Source organism: Canis lupus, chromosome 15 (genome assembly GCF_011100685.1).
Source record: "Canis lupus familiaris isolate Mischka breed German Shepherd chromosome 15, alternate assembly UU_Cfam_GSD_1.0, whole genome shotgun sequence".
Lineage (NCBI taxonomy): Eukaryota > Metazoa > Chordata > Mammalia > Carnivora > Canidae > Canis > Canis lupus.
Genome location: NC_049236.1, coordinates 7,830,542 through 7,848,911, shown reverse-complemented (window position 1 = coordinate 7,848,911; position 18,370 = coordinate 7,830,542). Strand labels below are relative to the sequence as shown.

The 18,370-nt window shown below is 55.1% G+C and overlaps 1 protein-coding gene across 1 annotated transcript in view; it reads right to left on the bottom strand.

Annotated features, from left to right (window-relative positions):
- Nucleotides 1-18,166, bottom strand: part of CSMD2 (CUB and Sushi multiple domains 2) — a gene marked incomplete at its 5' end in the record, with an annotated part of 437,990 nt that extends 419,824 nt beyond the window's left edge. The window contains one exon of the mRNA XM_038557633.1: nucleotides 17,940-18,166. Coding sequence (XP_038413561.1) covers nucleotides 17,940-18,166 — 227 coding nt within the window. The remainder of the gene's footprint in view (nucleotides 1-17,939) is intronic.
- Nucleotides 18,167-18,370: the final 204 nt, after the last annotated feature.

Here is an 18,370-nt window from a genome sequence, read left to right as displayed (position 1 = left end):
CGTGCACACGTACTTGTGTATGTACAAACGCGGGCGCGGGTTAAGTTTCATCGGCAGGAACTGCCATCCCGAAGCAGGTTTTTTGTTCATCCCATCGTCCTCGCACTCGTTCCTTACCCCGCTCTCCGCCTTGGGCTTACCTGTCCTCCGGCATCCCCCAATCGCTTGCATCACAAGACACCGTCTAAGCTGGCAGAGGGAAGGGGCAAAGGCTGGGAGGGAGGTTCGGGACCAGCGACCACCGGTGTCGGCAACTGAGCCCGCGGAGATTCGGGCAGAAAGTCCCCGGGGCTCCCCCACCCTGCAGCGAAAGCCCATCGTCGCCAGTCCCCTAGCGGGCAGCCGGGGACGCCGCTGCAGGGGATGGGCCCCGTCACCATCCTGCGCCCTCACCTGTGCTCCCTTCCAGTGACTTGCAGCCCTGGGAAGCCGTGAGAGGGAAGCAGGTGGAGACGGCACGCGCACCCCAAGTCCACGCTTGCAGGGAGCACAGCGCACGCACACCAGTAGCCGTCGAAGCAGGATTGGGATGACGGAGCATCCTCGCGAATGCTCGGCAGCCGCGAGCACACACACGAACAGGTGCAGGCGTGAACCTGAGCCACGGACGCCTGGCCGCACAGGTCCTGCCTGCGTTCGTCTGCGCCTCGCTCTTCATTCCTACCCAGTTCCTCCTCGTTTAACAGACTCTACAGACGAAGGGCCAAGCGCTGGCATGTGGGCAACCGCAAGGCCGTCGTTCCGGGAGCTGCGGGCAGGGCCCCGGAGGCCACGCTGGCTGGGCCGCGAACCAGGCCGGCATCACCGACACGCTCACTGGACACACGGCCCCAGCCTTCGGAATCGGAGCGGACCCCGGGGTTAGCTGCCCGCCCGTTCACGTCTGCAAAGCACCCCCTAGACCCCCGTTTATCCGTCTTCTGCAACCCGGGGGCCCCTCGTGATCCACGTGAGATGATCGCTTCCTCCTCTGACATTTAAAATCATTGCAAGAATTGAATACGAGTGAAAGCAATGCTGGTTCTGAAGCTGCTTCTCCCACTGCGTGCAAGCGTCCACTCTGGCTCCTCACCCGGCACGTAGAAAGCGGCGCCACCTCCCCAACTCCAGGGGTCAAGGCCGAGGCTATGGCAAGCCCCCCCAGGTGGAGAATGAATTATCTAAAGAGCCTCAACCTCCCGGGTCGGGGCAGGAGGAGGCGGGGCCAATGCATGGCCCCGGGGGTGGAGGGGGGCAGCCCGAGAAGCCCTGGCTTCTTCACGGACCCCTCCAGAGGCGGGAAGCAGGGAGCCCCATTCCAGGCCAGGCAGGTGTCGGCAACGGCTCAAAGCCCGCCGCCCGGTCACGTCGGTCTCACTGCCCGCGTGCGGCCCCCGATGGCGGCTCTGCAGCCCTTTCCCGGGCCCCTGATAACAGCCATCGCTTCCCCCGAGGGCCTCCTTCCTCCAAGCAAACACCCCAGAGTCCTTCCGTGTCCATCTGGCAACACGAACGGGATATCCCTTCGGAGTCCTACTCGCTCTCCCTCGGAAGAACCCGCGTCTGTCACTGTCCCTCTACGGACACGGCCGGGAGGGAACATGCTTAAGCTCTGGGCTTTTCTTTTACACCCAACTTTGTCTCCACTGAAAAATGCATTCTTAGGGGGCACCCGGGTGGCTCAGCGGTTTAGCGCCGCCTTCGACCCAGGTCATGACCCTGGAGTCCCGGGATCCAGTCCTGTGTCGGGCTCCCGGCATGGAGCCTGCTTCTCCCTCTGCCTGTGTCTCTGCCTCTCTCTCTCTCATGAATAAATAAATAAAATATTTTTTAAAAAATGCATTCTTAGGGTAAAAATAACAGCTACGTGTCAGAAACATTTTAAAATAAATTAAAAAAAATTATTCACCATCCAGCCGTCCTAATACCTGGTTTTTGACGGTTTTTTTTTTTTTTTGAAGATTTTATTTATTCATTCATGAGAGAGGCAGAGACACAGGCAGAGGGAGAAGCAGGCTCCATGCGGGGAGCCCGATGTGGGACTCGATCCCGGGTCCCCGGGGTCACGCCCTGGGCTGAAGGCGGACGCCCAACCGCTGAGCCCCCCGGGCTGTATTATCAGCGCCCCGATGCCCGCGTTACCAGCAGGCCACGGTTCCGCTGCCAGGGTTTCCGGCCTGAGTACCGTCCCTGGGTCGTGGCACACAATGCACAGGCAATTCCAGGGCCCTGCTCTGCCTTTAGGACTCCAAATGCTTTCTCTACTGCCACAGTCTCGACAGCACCCAGACACCCCCCTGCGGGGTCAGCCCCCAGGGATGCCCGACGAGGTCTGGGGACAACACGACAGCTTCTCCCCGCAAGGCTCTGCAGCGGCAGATCCCTCCACTCCGTTCGCGCCGTGTCCAGCGGGGTCACCCCTTGGGCTTCCGTGAGTGGAACCACCTCTTCCCTGCCGCACTTGAGTCACCTACTTTGGGGGAGCACCTAAATGCACGGGGTGTTCATTCCCTTATTCAGCACTGGGCACATGGTTGTGAGAAGGGCCACATCCCAAGGCCTGGCTGCCATACCGGCAGGGGGGGCTGTGCCTCGGTGAGCCCGATGGCTCGGCTCTCATGAGCTCATCCAGCTTCTGTCGCGGGGGTGACCCTAACGAGGCAACAGGGCCCAGGACGGGGAAGAGGCAGGCACACACCCAGCGAGAACCCACGGCAGGCCAGGGCACGGGACGGGCAAGCAGGTGTGCACGGGGTCCTCCCTACAGGCCCGCGCTCCGCGGCTGAGGACACAGAAAGGAGGTCACGGAGCGAGGACTCTAACCCAGGGCTGCCCGGCCCCGGAACTCCGACTCCCTAAATGCAGAGCTCGTGAGACTCCGGCCTTCCCCGCCCCGACCCTCCACACGCTCTCGCAATTCAGGAGGCCGCTCGCACGGAGCCGCTCCCAACGGCGCCTTTCGGTGATCCCAGCAGCAGATAAATAATCAATAAAAGAGACAAAAGTAACAGAACAGCGTCTGGTCTCCGGGGCGCGAATGCATTTGGAAAAAGGTAAAAGGGGATTTTTCTACAGGAGCCCATCAGCCGGGAGCTCGACTGAGACACTCTTCACCTGGCCAGCGCGCGGACACGGGTGACGGGCACCTCGCAGACTGCGCCCCGGCGCCCACTCAGGCGGCTACCGTATCGCCACCAGGCTTTGAAGATGTCGCCTCCCCTCTCATAATTACTCGAGGCAATCAGCACCAACTGATCAATCAAACAAAGAAAATTGCAGGTTTGAAGCTTTAATTAAATCTATCCGGCACTCTCTAATTAAAGAAAATCTTTACTCTTCTATGTGCTCCAAGATAGAAGGAACCCACTCCCCCAGGTCCTGCGAAGCGTCCGCCGCGTGGGGGCCCTCACCCCGTGGGAGCCACAGGAGGGGCCCGGCGGGGGCAAGGCAGGCTTCCCGGGCTGCTCCCCGCCTCGCCACGTGGAGGTACGTTCTGGGGAGGAGGACGGGGCGGCCCCGGGCACAGAAACCCTGTTTCTGGAAGGTTCCCTCACGGCCCTCCACGTCCTTCGGGACTGCTGAGCCTGCTCTCCCGCCCCCAGTGGACCTGCAGTCCAGGCGGCTGGAGGGCGCCGCTCGGAGCGGGTGAGGACTCGGCCACCCATGGGGGTCCCCCCTTCATTCAGCAGAAGCTCAGCGTTCTCCTCTGTGAAACGGGACCAAAGTCAAGGCCAGTCGCAGATTCCTGGGGAGGCAAGTGACACTGTGCCTGGGGAGCATGAGCCTCTCACGGGGTGGGAAGAGCACCCTTGAGCGCTCAGAGGGAGGAGCCTTGGAGCTCTTCCGGGCTTCAGCTCCACCCTTCCGAGGGCCTGGGAGGGCCAGCGACGGCCTCCTGCCAGGGCGCACCTGCAGCTGCAACGGGTCACCTTTCTCCTTCGCCTTGTAGGGTTTACAGAAGGCTGAGCACGGCCTGCGATGGGCGGGACCCCGGAAACACCCGGGGTGGCATGTGCCTCTGGCCATTGGCCGGGTCATCACGAAGTGTCAGCATCAAGAGGTCAGGAATCGCTTTTCAGGGGCTCCGGGTGGCTCCCAGGCGAGCGTCTGCCTTCGGGCCAGGTCATGCCAAGCCCCGCATCGGGGTCCCTGCACAGTGAGGAGCCTGCTTCTTCCTCTCTCCCTGGCTTGTACACGCTCTCTCAAATAAATAAAATTCAAAAAAAAAAATTGCTTCTCTGACCCCACCTGCCGACCACACTGCCTTCATTGCTTCTCTCTTCCTGCCCCGACACCCCCATCAGCGGCAGCCCCCGGAGGACAGGGGCCACGACGTGCGCCCGAGCATCCTTCAGGTCAGCTGAAGCTACTGATAAATATATTTCCTCCTTAAATTTCCTTAGTACAACCTGCTGGGCCCCGAGAAGGAAACACATGTAAAACCCATAACCCAACGGAGCAGGTGCGTCTGGGGCCACCTGAACATGGGTGGGGGGACACCCGACCCACTTTGTTCCCAGTTGCTACACAAGAGTCCCCTTCATGACACGGCTCCCTGGGCCACCCTATTAAAACCTTATTCATGGGCCCCTGGGGGCTCAGCGGTGGAGCATCTGCCTTCGGCCCAGGGTGTGACCCTGGGGTCCTGGGATCAAGTCCCGCGTCGGGCTCCCTGCATGGAGCCTGCTTCTCCCTTTGCCTGTGTTTCTGCCTCTCTCTCTGTCTCTGTCTCTCATGAATAAATAAATAAAACTTTTGAAAAAATAAGAAATAATAAAACCTCATTCCTTACACTTCACACTGCTGCCCGGACGTGTGTTTCCTCCATAGCGCTGATCTTCAATAACTTAAACAAGTGACGTCTGTAAGACTAAGGCAAGAGGAACTGAGTGTAATCTCCATACTCCAGTTGAAAAAGTCGTTTCCCATGGGGGCGCAGGTCACGAGTTCTGGTACCACTATCCATGCATCCTGCAAATGAACGATTACATACACGCACGGCAGATGGGGGCAGCCAGGGGTCTCGCGGTTGGAGTGGGAGGTTCCAGATAAGCCAGGGAAGGAGGCTAGAATGATCCAGGTGGTCCTGCACCTGGGTTGGCGACATCGGCGTGAAGTCATGTTTAGAGTCACAGTCATGTAGCAGAGACACAGATGCAAGTGAAAATATTTATAGGTACGTGTGTGTACGCTAACCCAGCTCCCTGCTGTCAGCAAAGAGGGCCCGGAAGCAGCGATGCCCCCAGGTGATGAGCGCACGCAGAGCCACATCTTGGGTGCTGATAATGTTTTTCCAATCAAGGGAACCTGAGCTCTTTTCTCCCGAGAGCGTGTGCGAAACAGCAGCACCATCGACATCCTCAACAACATCGACGTCCTCAACATCGACATCCTCAACAACACTGACGTCCTCAACAACGACCAACGACGACAATGGGCACCATCAAAGGAGACACGCGGAGCCAACGAAAGGAGCACCCAGTGGCCAGGGCTGGAACAATCTGGGCCACAAAATGAACCAGTATTGGGTCATAACCCAGAGTATAAAATAACTACCTATGAAGCCACACTGACGTGAATAAATTAATAAATGGAAGAGAACAAGCAGGTGCAGAAGAAGGTCGCACAGTTCATGCATATGCTCTGCCGCAGGATGAAGCGTAACATGTCCTTGGATGTGGGACGCACGCGGTGACTTCCTTCCCAGACGAGGCGGGAGCAGGTCTCCATACAGGACCCCAGCCAGGCGATCGAGGGCACCGTCAACGGGGACGAGTCCTGTCGGTTGTACAGACCCTCAATGGGATGTGATGAAAACATCACCTTCCTTCGAAAAGTGCATGACTCCTCGGAGCACCTGGGTGGTTCAGTGGTCACGCCTCCGGCTGCCTCCTGGCTTGAGCTCCCGTCTTGATCTCAGCGTTGTGGGATCAAGCCCCACACAGACTCCATGGGATCGAGCCCCACATGGGCTCCATGCTCAGCACCGTCTGCTTGTCCCTCTCCCTCTACCCCTTCCCCCAACTTACAGGCTCGCTCTCTCAAATAAATAAATCAAATATCAAGCAATAAAAAAAAAACACAACTCCAGTCAAATCACGAGGAAAACGTCAGACAAATCCCAACTGCAGATCATCCTACAAAAACAAACAAACAAACAAACAAACAAAAAAAAAACAAAAAACAAAAAACAAAAAACAAAAAACAAAAAACAAAAAAAAAAACAATCCGACCAGGACTCCTCAAAAGTGTCCATTCATCCCAAACAAGTCTGAGAAAAACGCCACAACCCAAAGGAGCCTAAGGATCTGGGGAGCCTGGGTGAGATCCTGGAACAGAAGGACGTTAGGTAAAAAGCAAGGAAATCTGGATGAAACACGATCCTGGGTTAGTGATAGTAAATCGGCATAGGTTCCTCAATTGTGACAAATGTACCGCACGAATGGGAGATGCTGATAACAAGGGAACCCGAGTGAGCCACATGGAGGGACTCTCCGTGCGTTTTTTGCGACTTTTCTGTAAATCTATTTCTTCCTGCATGGTTCAATTAAAAGATGTTCTTTTTTTTTTTTTAAAAGATTTATTTATTTATTTATTCATGAGAGACACAGAGAGAGAGAGAGAGAGAGAGAGAGGCAGAGGCACAGGCAGAGGGAGAAGCAGGCTCCATGCACCGGGAGCCTGACGCAGGACTCGATCCCGGGACTCCAGGATCGCGCCCTGAGCCAAAGGCAGGCGCTAAACCATTGAGCCACCCAGGGATCCCCAAAAGACTCTTCTTTAAAAAAAAAAAAATGAAAAAAAATCAAGGCTCCCTCCTGCTCTGGTTTGGAAGACAGACGGCAGACCAGGCGGGAGGCTGCCGTATAACAAGGCGACGGGCCGCGGGGCCGGGGGGCACCAGGAGGTGGCTGCGGATGTGGCTGGAAGAGCCGAGCCTCGGATGCGACAAGGCGACGGGTCTCCCGAGGGTTCATGTGTGCCCCACGCCTCGCGGGGTCGCTGGATATTTCACAGCTTCCCCACGACGTGGTTGCTGCTGGAATCCCGACTCCGAGGGCAGAGGCCCTGGTACCCAGAGAGACGTGGGCCCCCTCCGAGCCACAGCCAGTGAGTGGCGGCAGCGCAGGGACACGCGTGGAGGCCGGCTGACCGCGGGGCCCGTCCTGCTCTGGGCCGGGGCCGGGGCCGGGGCCGCAGGGCGGGGGTGGGATGACAGCCGGACCTGGGGGGCCAGGGAGAGCCCCCCCAGAAGCCAGGAGCGCAACCAACCACTCTACACAAATCCCTCAGTGTGCGTCCATGGCCTCAGAGCGCAGACCATCCAGGAGCTCCGTGTCCCCAAACAAGACCACACGCCAACTCCAGGGAGCTCGGGGATGCCGCTCCTCGAATGCCCACCTGCCACTGGCAGTTCTAGAGCAAACTGCTTCACGGCAAAGCCCCCGAGCCAGCGAGGGCTCAGACGCCAGCGACGGAGGGACGACGGGCCTCGGGCCCTCGGGGACGCAGGCCAAGCGCCACTTGGGCAGGATGCAGCCCGTCGGCAGCAGATGGGGGCTCCGGTGCACACGGCCACCCGGGAAGAAGGGGGTGCGTGAGATGGCAGCGAGTGGTCGTGGGCCTGCGGGGGGGTCCACGCGGCGCCTGCGCTCACTCGGGCTCCATGGGGCCTTCGACTCTGGCTGCTGCTGCAATGACTGACTTTGACCTTGAGCCACGGGGTCCTCCTGGGCACGGCGAGATGGCTCAGGGCCCCGACGCTGCTGCCCGCCTGGCCTCACGCATCCTCAGCTGCCAAGCCCCCTCCCCACCCACCCATGACGCGTCTACCCACACCCGCCCCCGGCGTTAGGTCACGGAGCCCATGGCTGCCCCAGGGGCCACGGCGGCTGGTTTCCTGAGCCCAGGCCAGGCAGGCCCTGTCTCCCCCTCCTCCCAGCAGCGGTGTCCTCGGCTTCGTGCAGACTTGTGCGCACTTGGCTGTCTAGCAGACCTGGGAGCCTGAACGTGGCCCACGCTCCAGGGCACGGGGCCTCTCGTTGAGACTCGGTGTCCTTAGCGATAAGAATGGAGGCAGCAACTCTCTCCCCCCACCCCCCGCCCGAGAAAGCCGTGCAGATTCAATGAGATTCGGTTCCCAGAGCACCTGGCATGACAGGCACATATTGATTCCAACCCCCGGCTCTCCTCCAATTCCATCTAAGGTGTCATAGCTCACGGCCCTGGGCCATAAGCAGAACGTTCCACCCAGAACCCTGTGGTATTTCCTGGCCCCGTGCAGCTGCCCAGGTACTCTGGACCCATAGGAATGACCAGAGAATTTATGGGGGACCTTATGCACCCCATAAAGCTCCTCAAAGCTTGCTGGTGAAAGATCATGAGCCCAGGGACACAGGCCGCCCTGTCCCAGGCTGTCCCTTCCAGCCCCATCCAGCAGGCCTGGGCTTCCATGCACTTCAGCGGACTCTACTAACCACGGATGACTTTCCTGATTAAACACAAAGCTCAAATAAATAAATAATAAAATAAAATGAAATAAAATAAAATAAAATAATAAATAAAATAAAATTAAATCAAATTAAATAAAACAAAACACAAAGCTCCTACCAACAGGTTTGCCTCTGGATGGCAAATCCGCCAGCATTTAGGGTGAATCAAACATATTTACTTTTCAGATGTTAGGGGCTTGATAAAATCCATAATGCCTTTGGCCTCAAGCCCTCTTCCTATTAATTATTAAGCCCTTGTGTGTTTCGAGGGTAATTGAATCCATGTTTCTAATTAGTTTACACTTAATTCATCAGAACAATTTTTTAAAGGGCTGATGGATGTCCCAATAAGCCTCACGGGCAGTTTAATGAATCTTTATTTAAAAAAGAAATTGGACACACACCAAACTGTTCACAGCGGTCACCTCCTGGGAGCGAGGCTGGGATGAGGGTCTGGAGAAGGAGGCACTTATGAGGTTTGACCCCACACACCGCAGGATCGCTGGGCTCCCCCAAAGTACTGAGCACTTATCACTTCCGCTATCTTAAAGAAACTGCTTTAAAAGGAATGAATTCTTTTAAAAGGAAACGAAACGGATGCAAATGAATCCGAAGGAGTAAGGAAGCAATTTGGTGTGGAGGGAATTAAAAGCCTTGTTTCTGGCTCCAGGAGCCCCGTGGTCGGTCCATTCCCACAGGTAAGAGACCATGAGCAGGTAGGAGACCTCGGAGATGCTCATCTCACTCCTGCCATGAAAAGTGATCCTATTTCCCGGTGGTGCCGTTGAATGATTAGGTAACACCGAGAATGCCCGTTTAGGACTTTCTGCTATGTCTCCTCTGGCATTAGAACTCATGCCACGAAAAATAAAAAAATTAAATAAATAAATAAATAAATAAATAAATAAATAAATATTAAAAAATTAAAAAATTAAAAAATTAAAAAAAAAGAACTCATGCCAGGCTCCCCAGCTCGGCACGTGGGGTCCCCGGGGATCTCTCCACTCCGACCCATCCAGGATGAGCCCACGGTCGTCCTATATCCCTCACCTTCTCTGCCTTACTGGGCCTGCACACGTACTAGTCTCCCGGCTTGAAGCACGGACCTCATCCCTCCCTCCATGCCCCGTCAGGCAACCTTAAACGCCACGGAACATTCATTCATTCATCCATCCATTCATTCATTCATTGTGCAGGCCAGGCCCTGGAGATACGATGGAAGGTAAGACACAAACAATCTCCGCAGTCAAGGCGTTTACAGTCCTATGGGACATAAACAATCACACACCCCCTCGTGTAAAGCCTCGAACGATGGACGCGTGGTAAACCCAGGAGCGTAAGCCGGAGGGTCTGACCGGGTTGAGGACGGGGGTCTCAGAGGAGTCCCGAGGGAGGAACTCAGGAGTGAGGTGGGGTAGGAAAGAATGAGCAACCCTCACGGGGGTAGATGGCGGGAGGGCAGCCCGGGCCCTACATCAGCACCTACAAGGGCCCGCCCAAGGCTACGGCTGCCCCGGCCACTGCGTGGAACGCCCGGGACTGGCCGCCGTGCATCTCTCTGCCTCCCCGAAGACCCTGTGAGTCCCCTGAGAGCAGAGGCTGTTGGGTGACTGCTGTGCCCCGGACACGTGGGGTTCCTGGTAGGCAGTCAATGCCATGAATGCGTGCGCCTGGCCGGTTGGGGGGGGGCCTTACCACCCCTCCCCTCCCCCTTGGTCCCCACGGGCCTGCCCAGCACAGCACAGCACACTCTCCAGGCTGTCTCCGAGGACAGCCCTACTGACATGCAGGGAACACTTTTTTTTTTTTTTAACATTTTATTTATTTATTCACAGAGACAGACAAGGAGAGAGAGAGAGAGATGCAGAGACACAGGCAGAGGGAGAAGCAGGCTCCACGCAGGGAGCCCAACACGGGAGTCGATCCCGGGATTCCAGAATCACACCCTGGACTGAGGCGGAACTAAACTGCTGAGCCACCCGGGCTGCCCCAGGGAACACTTCTAAAGGAATCCAAACAGGCAGGTCCTTCGGGGGCTTCTGATGAGACACATATTGATCCAAGAAGATGGTAAATCTGGCGAATTTGTGGAGTTATTTTCACAACTTGCAAACAGGTGTCTAACGCCAGTTGAGTGACATCTGCAACCAGCTCCAAACGACCCGAACTGCTTCCCATCTCAGGCGGATGACGGGGTGCATACTGCCGGTGATTGGGGGGAAGACTTGTAGTGTTTCCCACAACCTGAGGCCAAATGCCTGAACTAAGGGGGGCTTAGCCGCGCTGACCCGGCGCAGTCATCGGCAGCGCCCCTGAACCCTCCGACGCCCGCTCGGCGAGGCCGTTCATCAGCAGTGTGTCCGCAGATTTCCGTCTGCTTGCGTGTCATTAGAAAACTCCATCCCACAGTCAACTGCAATGCAACGGGACGTTTGCCAGCATGGACAGGCCGTCTAATTGCGCCAGAGCAGGGACGTGGGGACTGTGTCAGTACCTCACCAGCAGAGCTGACGCTGCACCATCCGGAGCCTCTTTGTTCTTTCCTTGCTAATTTCCAAACTCCGACGGGCTCCACGGCTTTCAAGACCAGCTTCCACTCTCGCTTCCCACCCTGATCCATTATGAGAAGAATCTGATCAGCTCCTATTGTAAATTTAATTTCAAGCAGCCAGACGCTGCCTTCTGGCACCCTGGGATGTGGCTGCTTGTGAATAGCTCTAGATGAAATGTGAGATGCTTTCAAGAAGATGGCTCTGAACTCCTGGTAGAGAAAGGGAGTCGCTGGGAGATGAATGGCATCTGCATATAGAACGAGCTGTGCGCAGTGTGTCTACCGGCACCTCTTCATTAGCGATGCCAGGTGCAGCTGTCAGCACGGAGCATCACTGAGCTCCCCATTTTGCTGGGGAGGAAACTGAGGCTCAGATGGGTTGGCTCCTTGTCCAAGGTCATCGATATAGAAATAGGATTCGAACCTACGTATGTCAGATGCCAAGGCCTTCATTCCTCCATCACCTCCATTGGATTTTGCCCCGTCAGTACCATGGGCATGTGTCCCCAGGGGCGGTCCTAGGCATGGCCGGATGTTTAGCCTTGACCCCAACATGTCAAAGTGCCCCCTCCAGTTGTAACACCCAAAAATGCCCCCGGACACTCTGCCAAATGTCCCTGGGGGGTTGGGAACCATGGCTCTACCCTGACTTACACATTGACTGGGAGGCTGTGTGTCTTTTTGCTTAATTGTGTTTTCTGATTTTCTTCTACAAATACACGAGTATTCCTTTTGTTTCTATCTTGTCAGAATCCCAAGCGGTTTACACATGTTATTTAACTCCATCCTCCCCCAACCAACCTACAAAGCAGACGTTGATATACCCACTTCATAGATGGGGATGCTGAGGCTAAGAGTCAGAGTGATTGGCAGAGGCCCAGTAGCGAAGGGCCAGCCAGCACTCAAGCTCACGTCATCCACAGCAAAATGTCACAGAAGCCCCGACTTTCAGCCGCAAGGAGCTTAGAATCTAACCAGGACGGAAGCTTGTGGCTCATACACACCCCGTGAGCAAGCAGCCAGAGAAGCCTTAAAGGGGGCTGGGGCTTGAGGCGAGGAGGTGCTGGAATGCATCTACGAATCAAGAAAGGTCAGCGTCAGAGCAAGAGGAGAAGAAGAGAAGAGAAATGCATCCCAAATACACAGGCAGCAGAACCGCAAAACTCGAATTTTGCCTGCAGAGTTGTAGACAATAAACATGGAAAGCCACTGGCTATAGAGGCCGAGAGAAAGTCACTGCAGACATCCTGGTGGTCCTGCCCAGTGCCGGGCGGCCGTGGCCACAGTAAAGCCACTGCAGTGAGTGACTCCCCCGAGCCCGATTCCTCCTCCTTCAGGGTCTGTGCTCCCCACCTGCAGTCCTCTGATCTAAAAAGTCGACAGACTCAGTATCAGGACAGACAGCAGGGCCTTCTAGAACACTCCAAATTCCTAGGTTCTGGGCACAGAAGGCTGGGGAAGGATGCAAATACCATTGATGGAGCACGAAGGGATCTGCAGCAGGTGGCTCCCATGCAAGCACCTGGAGGATGGGCAACGATGGGCACGGTGACTTCCATTTTATGGATGAGGCCCCAAGACCTTACACAGGTCACAGGATTAATACATGGAGAACCTACCTGGGGATAAATTTAGGGCTGCCCCCATTGTACTCTGCGGTTTCACAGGAAAAGAACATGAGAGGACATGAGCCTTCTGGTCCACTAAGCGAATAAAGAAAAACGCCGGTTCGGGAAAGACCCTGGCGTGCTGTGAGAACACCTTTTACTAGAGGCCAGGATGCGCCGTACGCTGATTTTGCTTGTTTTCTGCTTCCAAGCCAGACGCTGCGGAGTCATCCTCCATCTCCTCCTTCCTGCCGCTTCGCAGTCCCTATAAATCCACCCTTCAGCTCAGAGACAATGCCTTGCCGGTAACCGTCACATAAAGTCACACATCTCTCTTCGTTGGTGTCGCACAGGCTACCACTGCCTCCCACCTGGTCTGCAGCCACGAGGCTGGCCCCTACTCCACGCCGTGTTCCCCCACTGCAGCCAGACTGTGCCCAAGTCCGCTGCCCAAAACCTTCATTCGAAAGGCACCCAGCACTGACCTGCAGTTAACGTCGCGCTTAACAGCGAAAGCCTCAATGTCTTAAGGTCAGGAGCAAAGCAAGGATGTCCAGGTTTATCACTTCTGTTCAGGATTGTACTAGAGAGCCCATCCAGGGCAATTAGGCAAAATAAATAAAAGACATTGAGATTGGAAAGGAAAAACTAAAACATTCATTCACAGATACAAGAAAAAAATACGTTAGAAATATTAATAACAAGTTCAACAAGGTCACGGGACATAAGTTCAATGCACAAAACCAAATGCATTTCGATTAGCAGTGAGTAACTCAAAAATAAAATAATATAAAATATTACATATTTTATAATATATATTAATATATATTATTTTATTTAATATTAATATTAACCCCCGGGGAGGTCAGCAGTTAAACGTCTGCCTTCAGCTCAGGGCATGACCCCGGGGTCCCAGGATTAAGTCCTACATCAGACTCTCCCTGCAGGGAGCCTGCTTCTCCCTCTGCCTGTGTCTCTGCCTCTCTCTGTGTCCCTCATGAATAAATAAATAAAATCTTTTAAAAAATAAAATAATGTAAAATAAAAAGATAACTATATTCACAATAGCATCAAAAAGAACAAAAATGATAAAAGAAACTTGTAGTTCAAGATGAAGAGCCAAGCTAACATGTCAAACTCCCCTTCAACCTAAGCCCCTAGGTTCTCATGGAAATAATCGAAGGTATATTAAAAAGAGCTAATATAACTGTCCATTCTGGGAACTAGGAGAAAGAGACAGACACACTAAGGAATTTCTACAAGACGCAGTGCCAGTAAGACTCGATTAAGAAAAAGCCTAGGGATCCCTGGGTGGCGCAGCGGTTTGGCGCCTGCCTTTGGCCCAGGGCGCGATCCTGGAGACCCGGGATCGAATCCCACGTCAGGCTCCCGGTGCATGGAGCCTGCTTCTCCCTCTGCCTGTGTCTCTGCCTCTCTCTCTCTCTCTCTGTGTGACTATCATAAATAAATAAACATTTAAAAAAAGAAAAAGAAAAGAAAAAGCCTAGCTAAATAAATAAATAAATAAATAAATAAATAAATAAAAATTAAAAAAAAGAAAAAAGAAAAAGCCTAGCCAGACAAGATGCTGACGGAAAAACACCCCTTAAAACGTTTTTCCGAAGAAGAAACTTAACCCCTAGTAGAATCAAAATCACAGAAAAAGTAAAGAAAACTAGTACTTGCAAGTAGAGAAAAGGAAATGATAAGAGTAAGGAAACTTAAAAAGCATTAAGAATCATGCTGGAGCAAACATATAGATTGTCACCGAAAAATGTGGGTAAATGAAGCTTTCCTGTTAACTCTTAGGAAGGGTTTGAAATAGAAATCCAGGGCCGGGAGGTGGGCGGGGGGCGGGGGTGACGGTGACGGGCACTGAGGGGGGCACTTGAGGGGATGAGTACTGGGTGTTATTCTGTATGTTGATAAACTGAACACCAATAAAAAATAAATCTATAAAAAAAAGAAAGAAAAAAGAAATCCAGGGCCACCTGGGTTGCTCTGCAGGTTAAGCATCTGCCTTTTGCTCAGGATATGACCTTGGGGTCCTGGGATTGAGCCCTGAGTTGGGCTCCCTCTGCCTCTTACCCCACTCACGCTCTCACTCTCTCTCTCTCTCTCTGTGTGTGCCTCAAGTAAATAAATAAAATATTTTTAAAAATAAAAATAAAGAAATAAAAATCCAGGGCCACCTAGGTGCCTTTGGCTCAGGTCATGATCCTGGGGTCCTGGGATGGAGCCTGTATAGGGCCCCCTGCTTGCTTCTCTCCCTCTGCCCCTCCCCCCACACTTACGTGCTCTCTTTCTTTTGAATAAACAATTTTTTTTGAATCTTAAAAAAAATCCAATGATATGACGTCCTAATAGATATAACTAAAACAATGGCAGAAATAATAAACACAGAAAAATTGGGAAAGAGGACCCAATAAATGCAAACCTCCAGGAAAACGAAGGTGGTTATATTAGCATCAAAGAGAATTTAAGACAAAAAAAACAAAAAACGAAAAACCTGGGGGACTTAAAAAAAAAAAACCTGGGGACTAAAGATAACTTTTGTATTGAAAGAAACATAAAATTCACTCTCGCTATCTCATGTTTAAATATACACACTGACGAGCATAGCCCCAAAATATATCGGGTAAAAACTTAGAAATAAAGGGGTAAATTGACAAGAACAATAGTGAAAATGCGAACACAATGCCTTGCTTATCCTTGACAAACAGCATTCAGACAAAAAGAAACTAGAAAAACGGCATAATGCTAATAACCCAAATTTTTTCACCAAAAAATTGTTTTTTTCAAATACTTATAGAACACATACCAAAAAAAATGATCTTCTGTGGGAAGAAAAAAGCCAGCAAATTCTCCAAAGTAGAAATGATCATCTGATCGTAACGTAATACAACTGGATAATAATGTTTCAAGTATAACAAACATTACGGGGACACCTGAGGGGGGAAAAGCCATAAATTCAAGGAAGGCACAAACCCACAATGAGAGACTCTTCCTAAAACAACGAGTATCCATCAAAATTTATGGGACACAAAGTCATACTTAGGGGAAAATGACTCTTAATGTTTTTGTGATCAAACAAGAAATAATGAAACCAATTCATGAAATCAGCAAAAGATCAACATTTGCCCAAGGTAAGAGGAAGAGAAGAATGAATAAAAATGGAAGCAGAAAGGAATGAGTTAGGTGACGGGGACAGGGAAACGCTGAGAGCCCTGCAGGGGGAAGGCTCGAAGGCCCGCGGCGTGGGCGACCTCCTGACAAGGCTAATTGGGTAAAAAGGAAGAAAACACCAACACGGAGGAGCACAGTGGAGGAACGAGCTGTGCTCGCACGCAGCAGACACGGCAACGATCCCAGGCTCTGGGAAGTGGATGGTCCCCCGACACCCGGGCGTCAAGCTGCGGACTCACGAGTAAGGACGAAACCTGGGCGAGCAAGCACACGCAGGACGTGACACCGACTCCCAAGGACCAGGAGTGCGTGCCCCCCAGCCCCGAGGGAGCCGCGTTCCGGGAAGAGCAATTCCGCTCCGCCCGCCCCCTGCCCTGCCGGCTGCCCCGGGGTCATCTGCCCTCCCGGGGTCCCCCAGGCAGCGAGCTTGCGGGGCCGGCTGCTGGCACCGCCTGAAGGGATCAGCCCGGGACGGATGGAGAGCCCGCCGGGGTCCCTGAGACAAGGTGCCCGCCCAGGAGCCTCCTCCCCAAACATGGCTGCTGGGCCCCCCTCTGGCCGGAGCTGCCCCCCGCCTCCAGCGGCTGCTCTGCAGCCCACGAGCCCCGCACCTGGGTGTCAGCAGGGCCCGCGCCACGGCCACTCGGGGGCAAGGAGAGCTGCGGCCCTGTGGCTGCCACGCCCAGCCAGGCACCCCGTGGGCCCCGAAACCTGCCACGCCACCCAACGCCCAAGTGTCCGCAGGCACCCACAGAAGGCGTCACCCGCGCTCAGTGCCCGCCGGTGGGCCTGCTCCCTCGCAGCCTGGCCCGGGCCCCAGTCTCCGCTTTCCCGCCCTTGGGTCGCATAGCACCTATGGCTCCCCCTTAGCAGCGAGGACAGTGGCTTTGCTGGCTTGTGGCCGCGTCCCCCGTGCCCAGGCCGGTGTCCCTGATGCATCTACACAGCGGAGAAGTGAAGAGCCCCCGGGGCCTGCCCCTGCCCCTGCTCCCAGGTCCCCGAGGACCTGCCGTGTGCCACACCCACGGGATGCTCGGCAGGACGGGTAAGCCCAGCCTCGGCCGGAGCAGCACATGGGGCGGCCTCAGCCCTGCAGCGCCCCAGAGGCCCGGGGGCGGGAGAGAAGGGAGCCAGCTGGCCGTGCGGCCCTATGCTGCTGTCGGGGACTCCGCTGGGGACTGTGCACCCGGAGGGCACAGAGCCTCGAGCCAAAGCAGCTGCCAGGGCCCGGCTGGTCACCGTCCCACGCAGCAGCCCCGGCTCCCAGCTCAGCTGCTAAGCCTCCAGCCCTCTGCTTCCCCGCGGAGCCCGAAGCCCGGCGGCCGGAGCAGGACAGGGCTGGCCACGGAGCAGGGTGGCCACCAGGTCCACAGCCCCAGGAGAGCCGGGACCGGGGCCTGCACAGGCCGCAGCCTCCCTGCCTGTCTCCCTCCCTGATGTGAACTCTCCCCCTCGGGAGACTGCTGGGGGGCGGAGGTGGGGGGGCGCTCTCCAGAGTTTTCTCTTCCAATTACCAGAATGGGGTTTGTGACCGTGGGAAGCTTGCCCCAAACTCCCTTTTAAGAGAGAAAGACAAAGAGAGCATGTGCACGTGCAGGTGTGCACACACAAGTCAGCTTGAGACTCTGACTCTGAGCACAGGGCCTGACAGGTAGGCTTGACCTCACGACCCCGAGGTCATGACCTGGGCCGAGGTCAAGAGCCCTACACCTATCTGAGCCACCCCAGTGCCCTGGCCACACTCCCAGTTCTACGCCCACTGCCAAGGCCATGCCCGTGCAAGGCCAATGCCAGCGAATGGTTTTCAAGTCCAGGAGGTAAGACATGGTCTATCCACTGGGTTCAAGGGGAGGAAACAGATTTCTGTGTGTGCAAAGAGTGCATACCCACAGATGCACACGCACACACACAAATGCATGCAAAGCCAGCTTTCAGAGACTTGAGTCTCTCCACGACCCTTGTGCCCTCCAGGTCACCTCCCCAAGTACGCTGCCCATCCGTCCAGCCCACTGGCTGCTCCCAAGCCGGAGAAGGGGTTTGGAAACTTCGAGAAAGCAAGGGAAAGGGGGAGAGCCCTGGGAGCAGAGCTGTGTGTTGGCCGAGCTCGCAGGGGGCAGGTGGTACCTGGTCCGCAGGTTCTCCGGCCGCGGCGGCCCGTCAAACACCGACAGGACGTCGAAGTCCTCCTCCAGCGCGAAGGCCTGGAACACGAGCTGGACCCGGTGCTGCTCCTCCGCCGCGATGGTCCACGTGCAGTTGGCGTAGTTGGGGTAGCCCGACGGGAAGCCCGGGCTCTCCACCGTGCCGTTGGGGCCCCGCAGCTGGAACGTGCAGTTCTGGCCTGGGCGACAGGAGGGGGCAGGTCAGCCGGGTCGCGGGCCGGAAGCGTCCGCGCGGGACCCCGAGGCCCCGATCCCCCAGGAGCCCCGCTGCACCCAGGGCGGGGGCAGGCGGCTGACACAGGAGCAGGGGAGGCGGGAGCGGGGAGCAGAGAGCTGGGAGCCGGGAGCCAGGCCCTGCAACGCGCACCTGCGACAGCTGAGCGCATGTCCTTG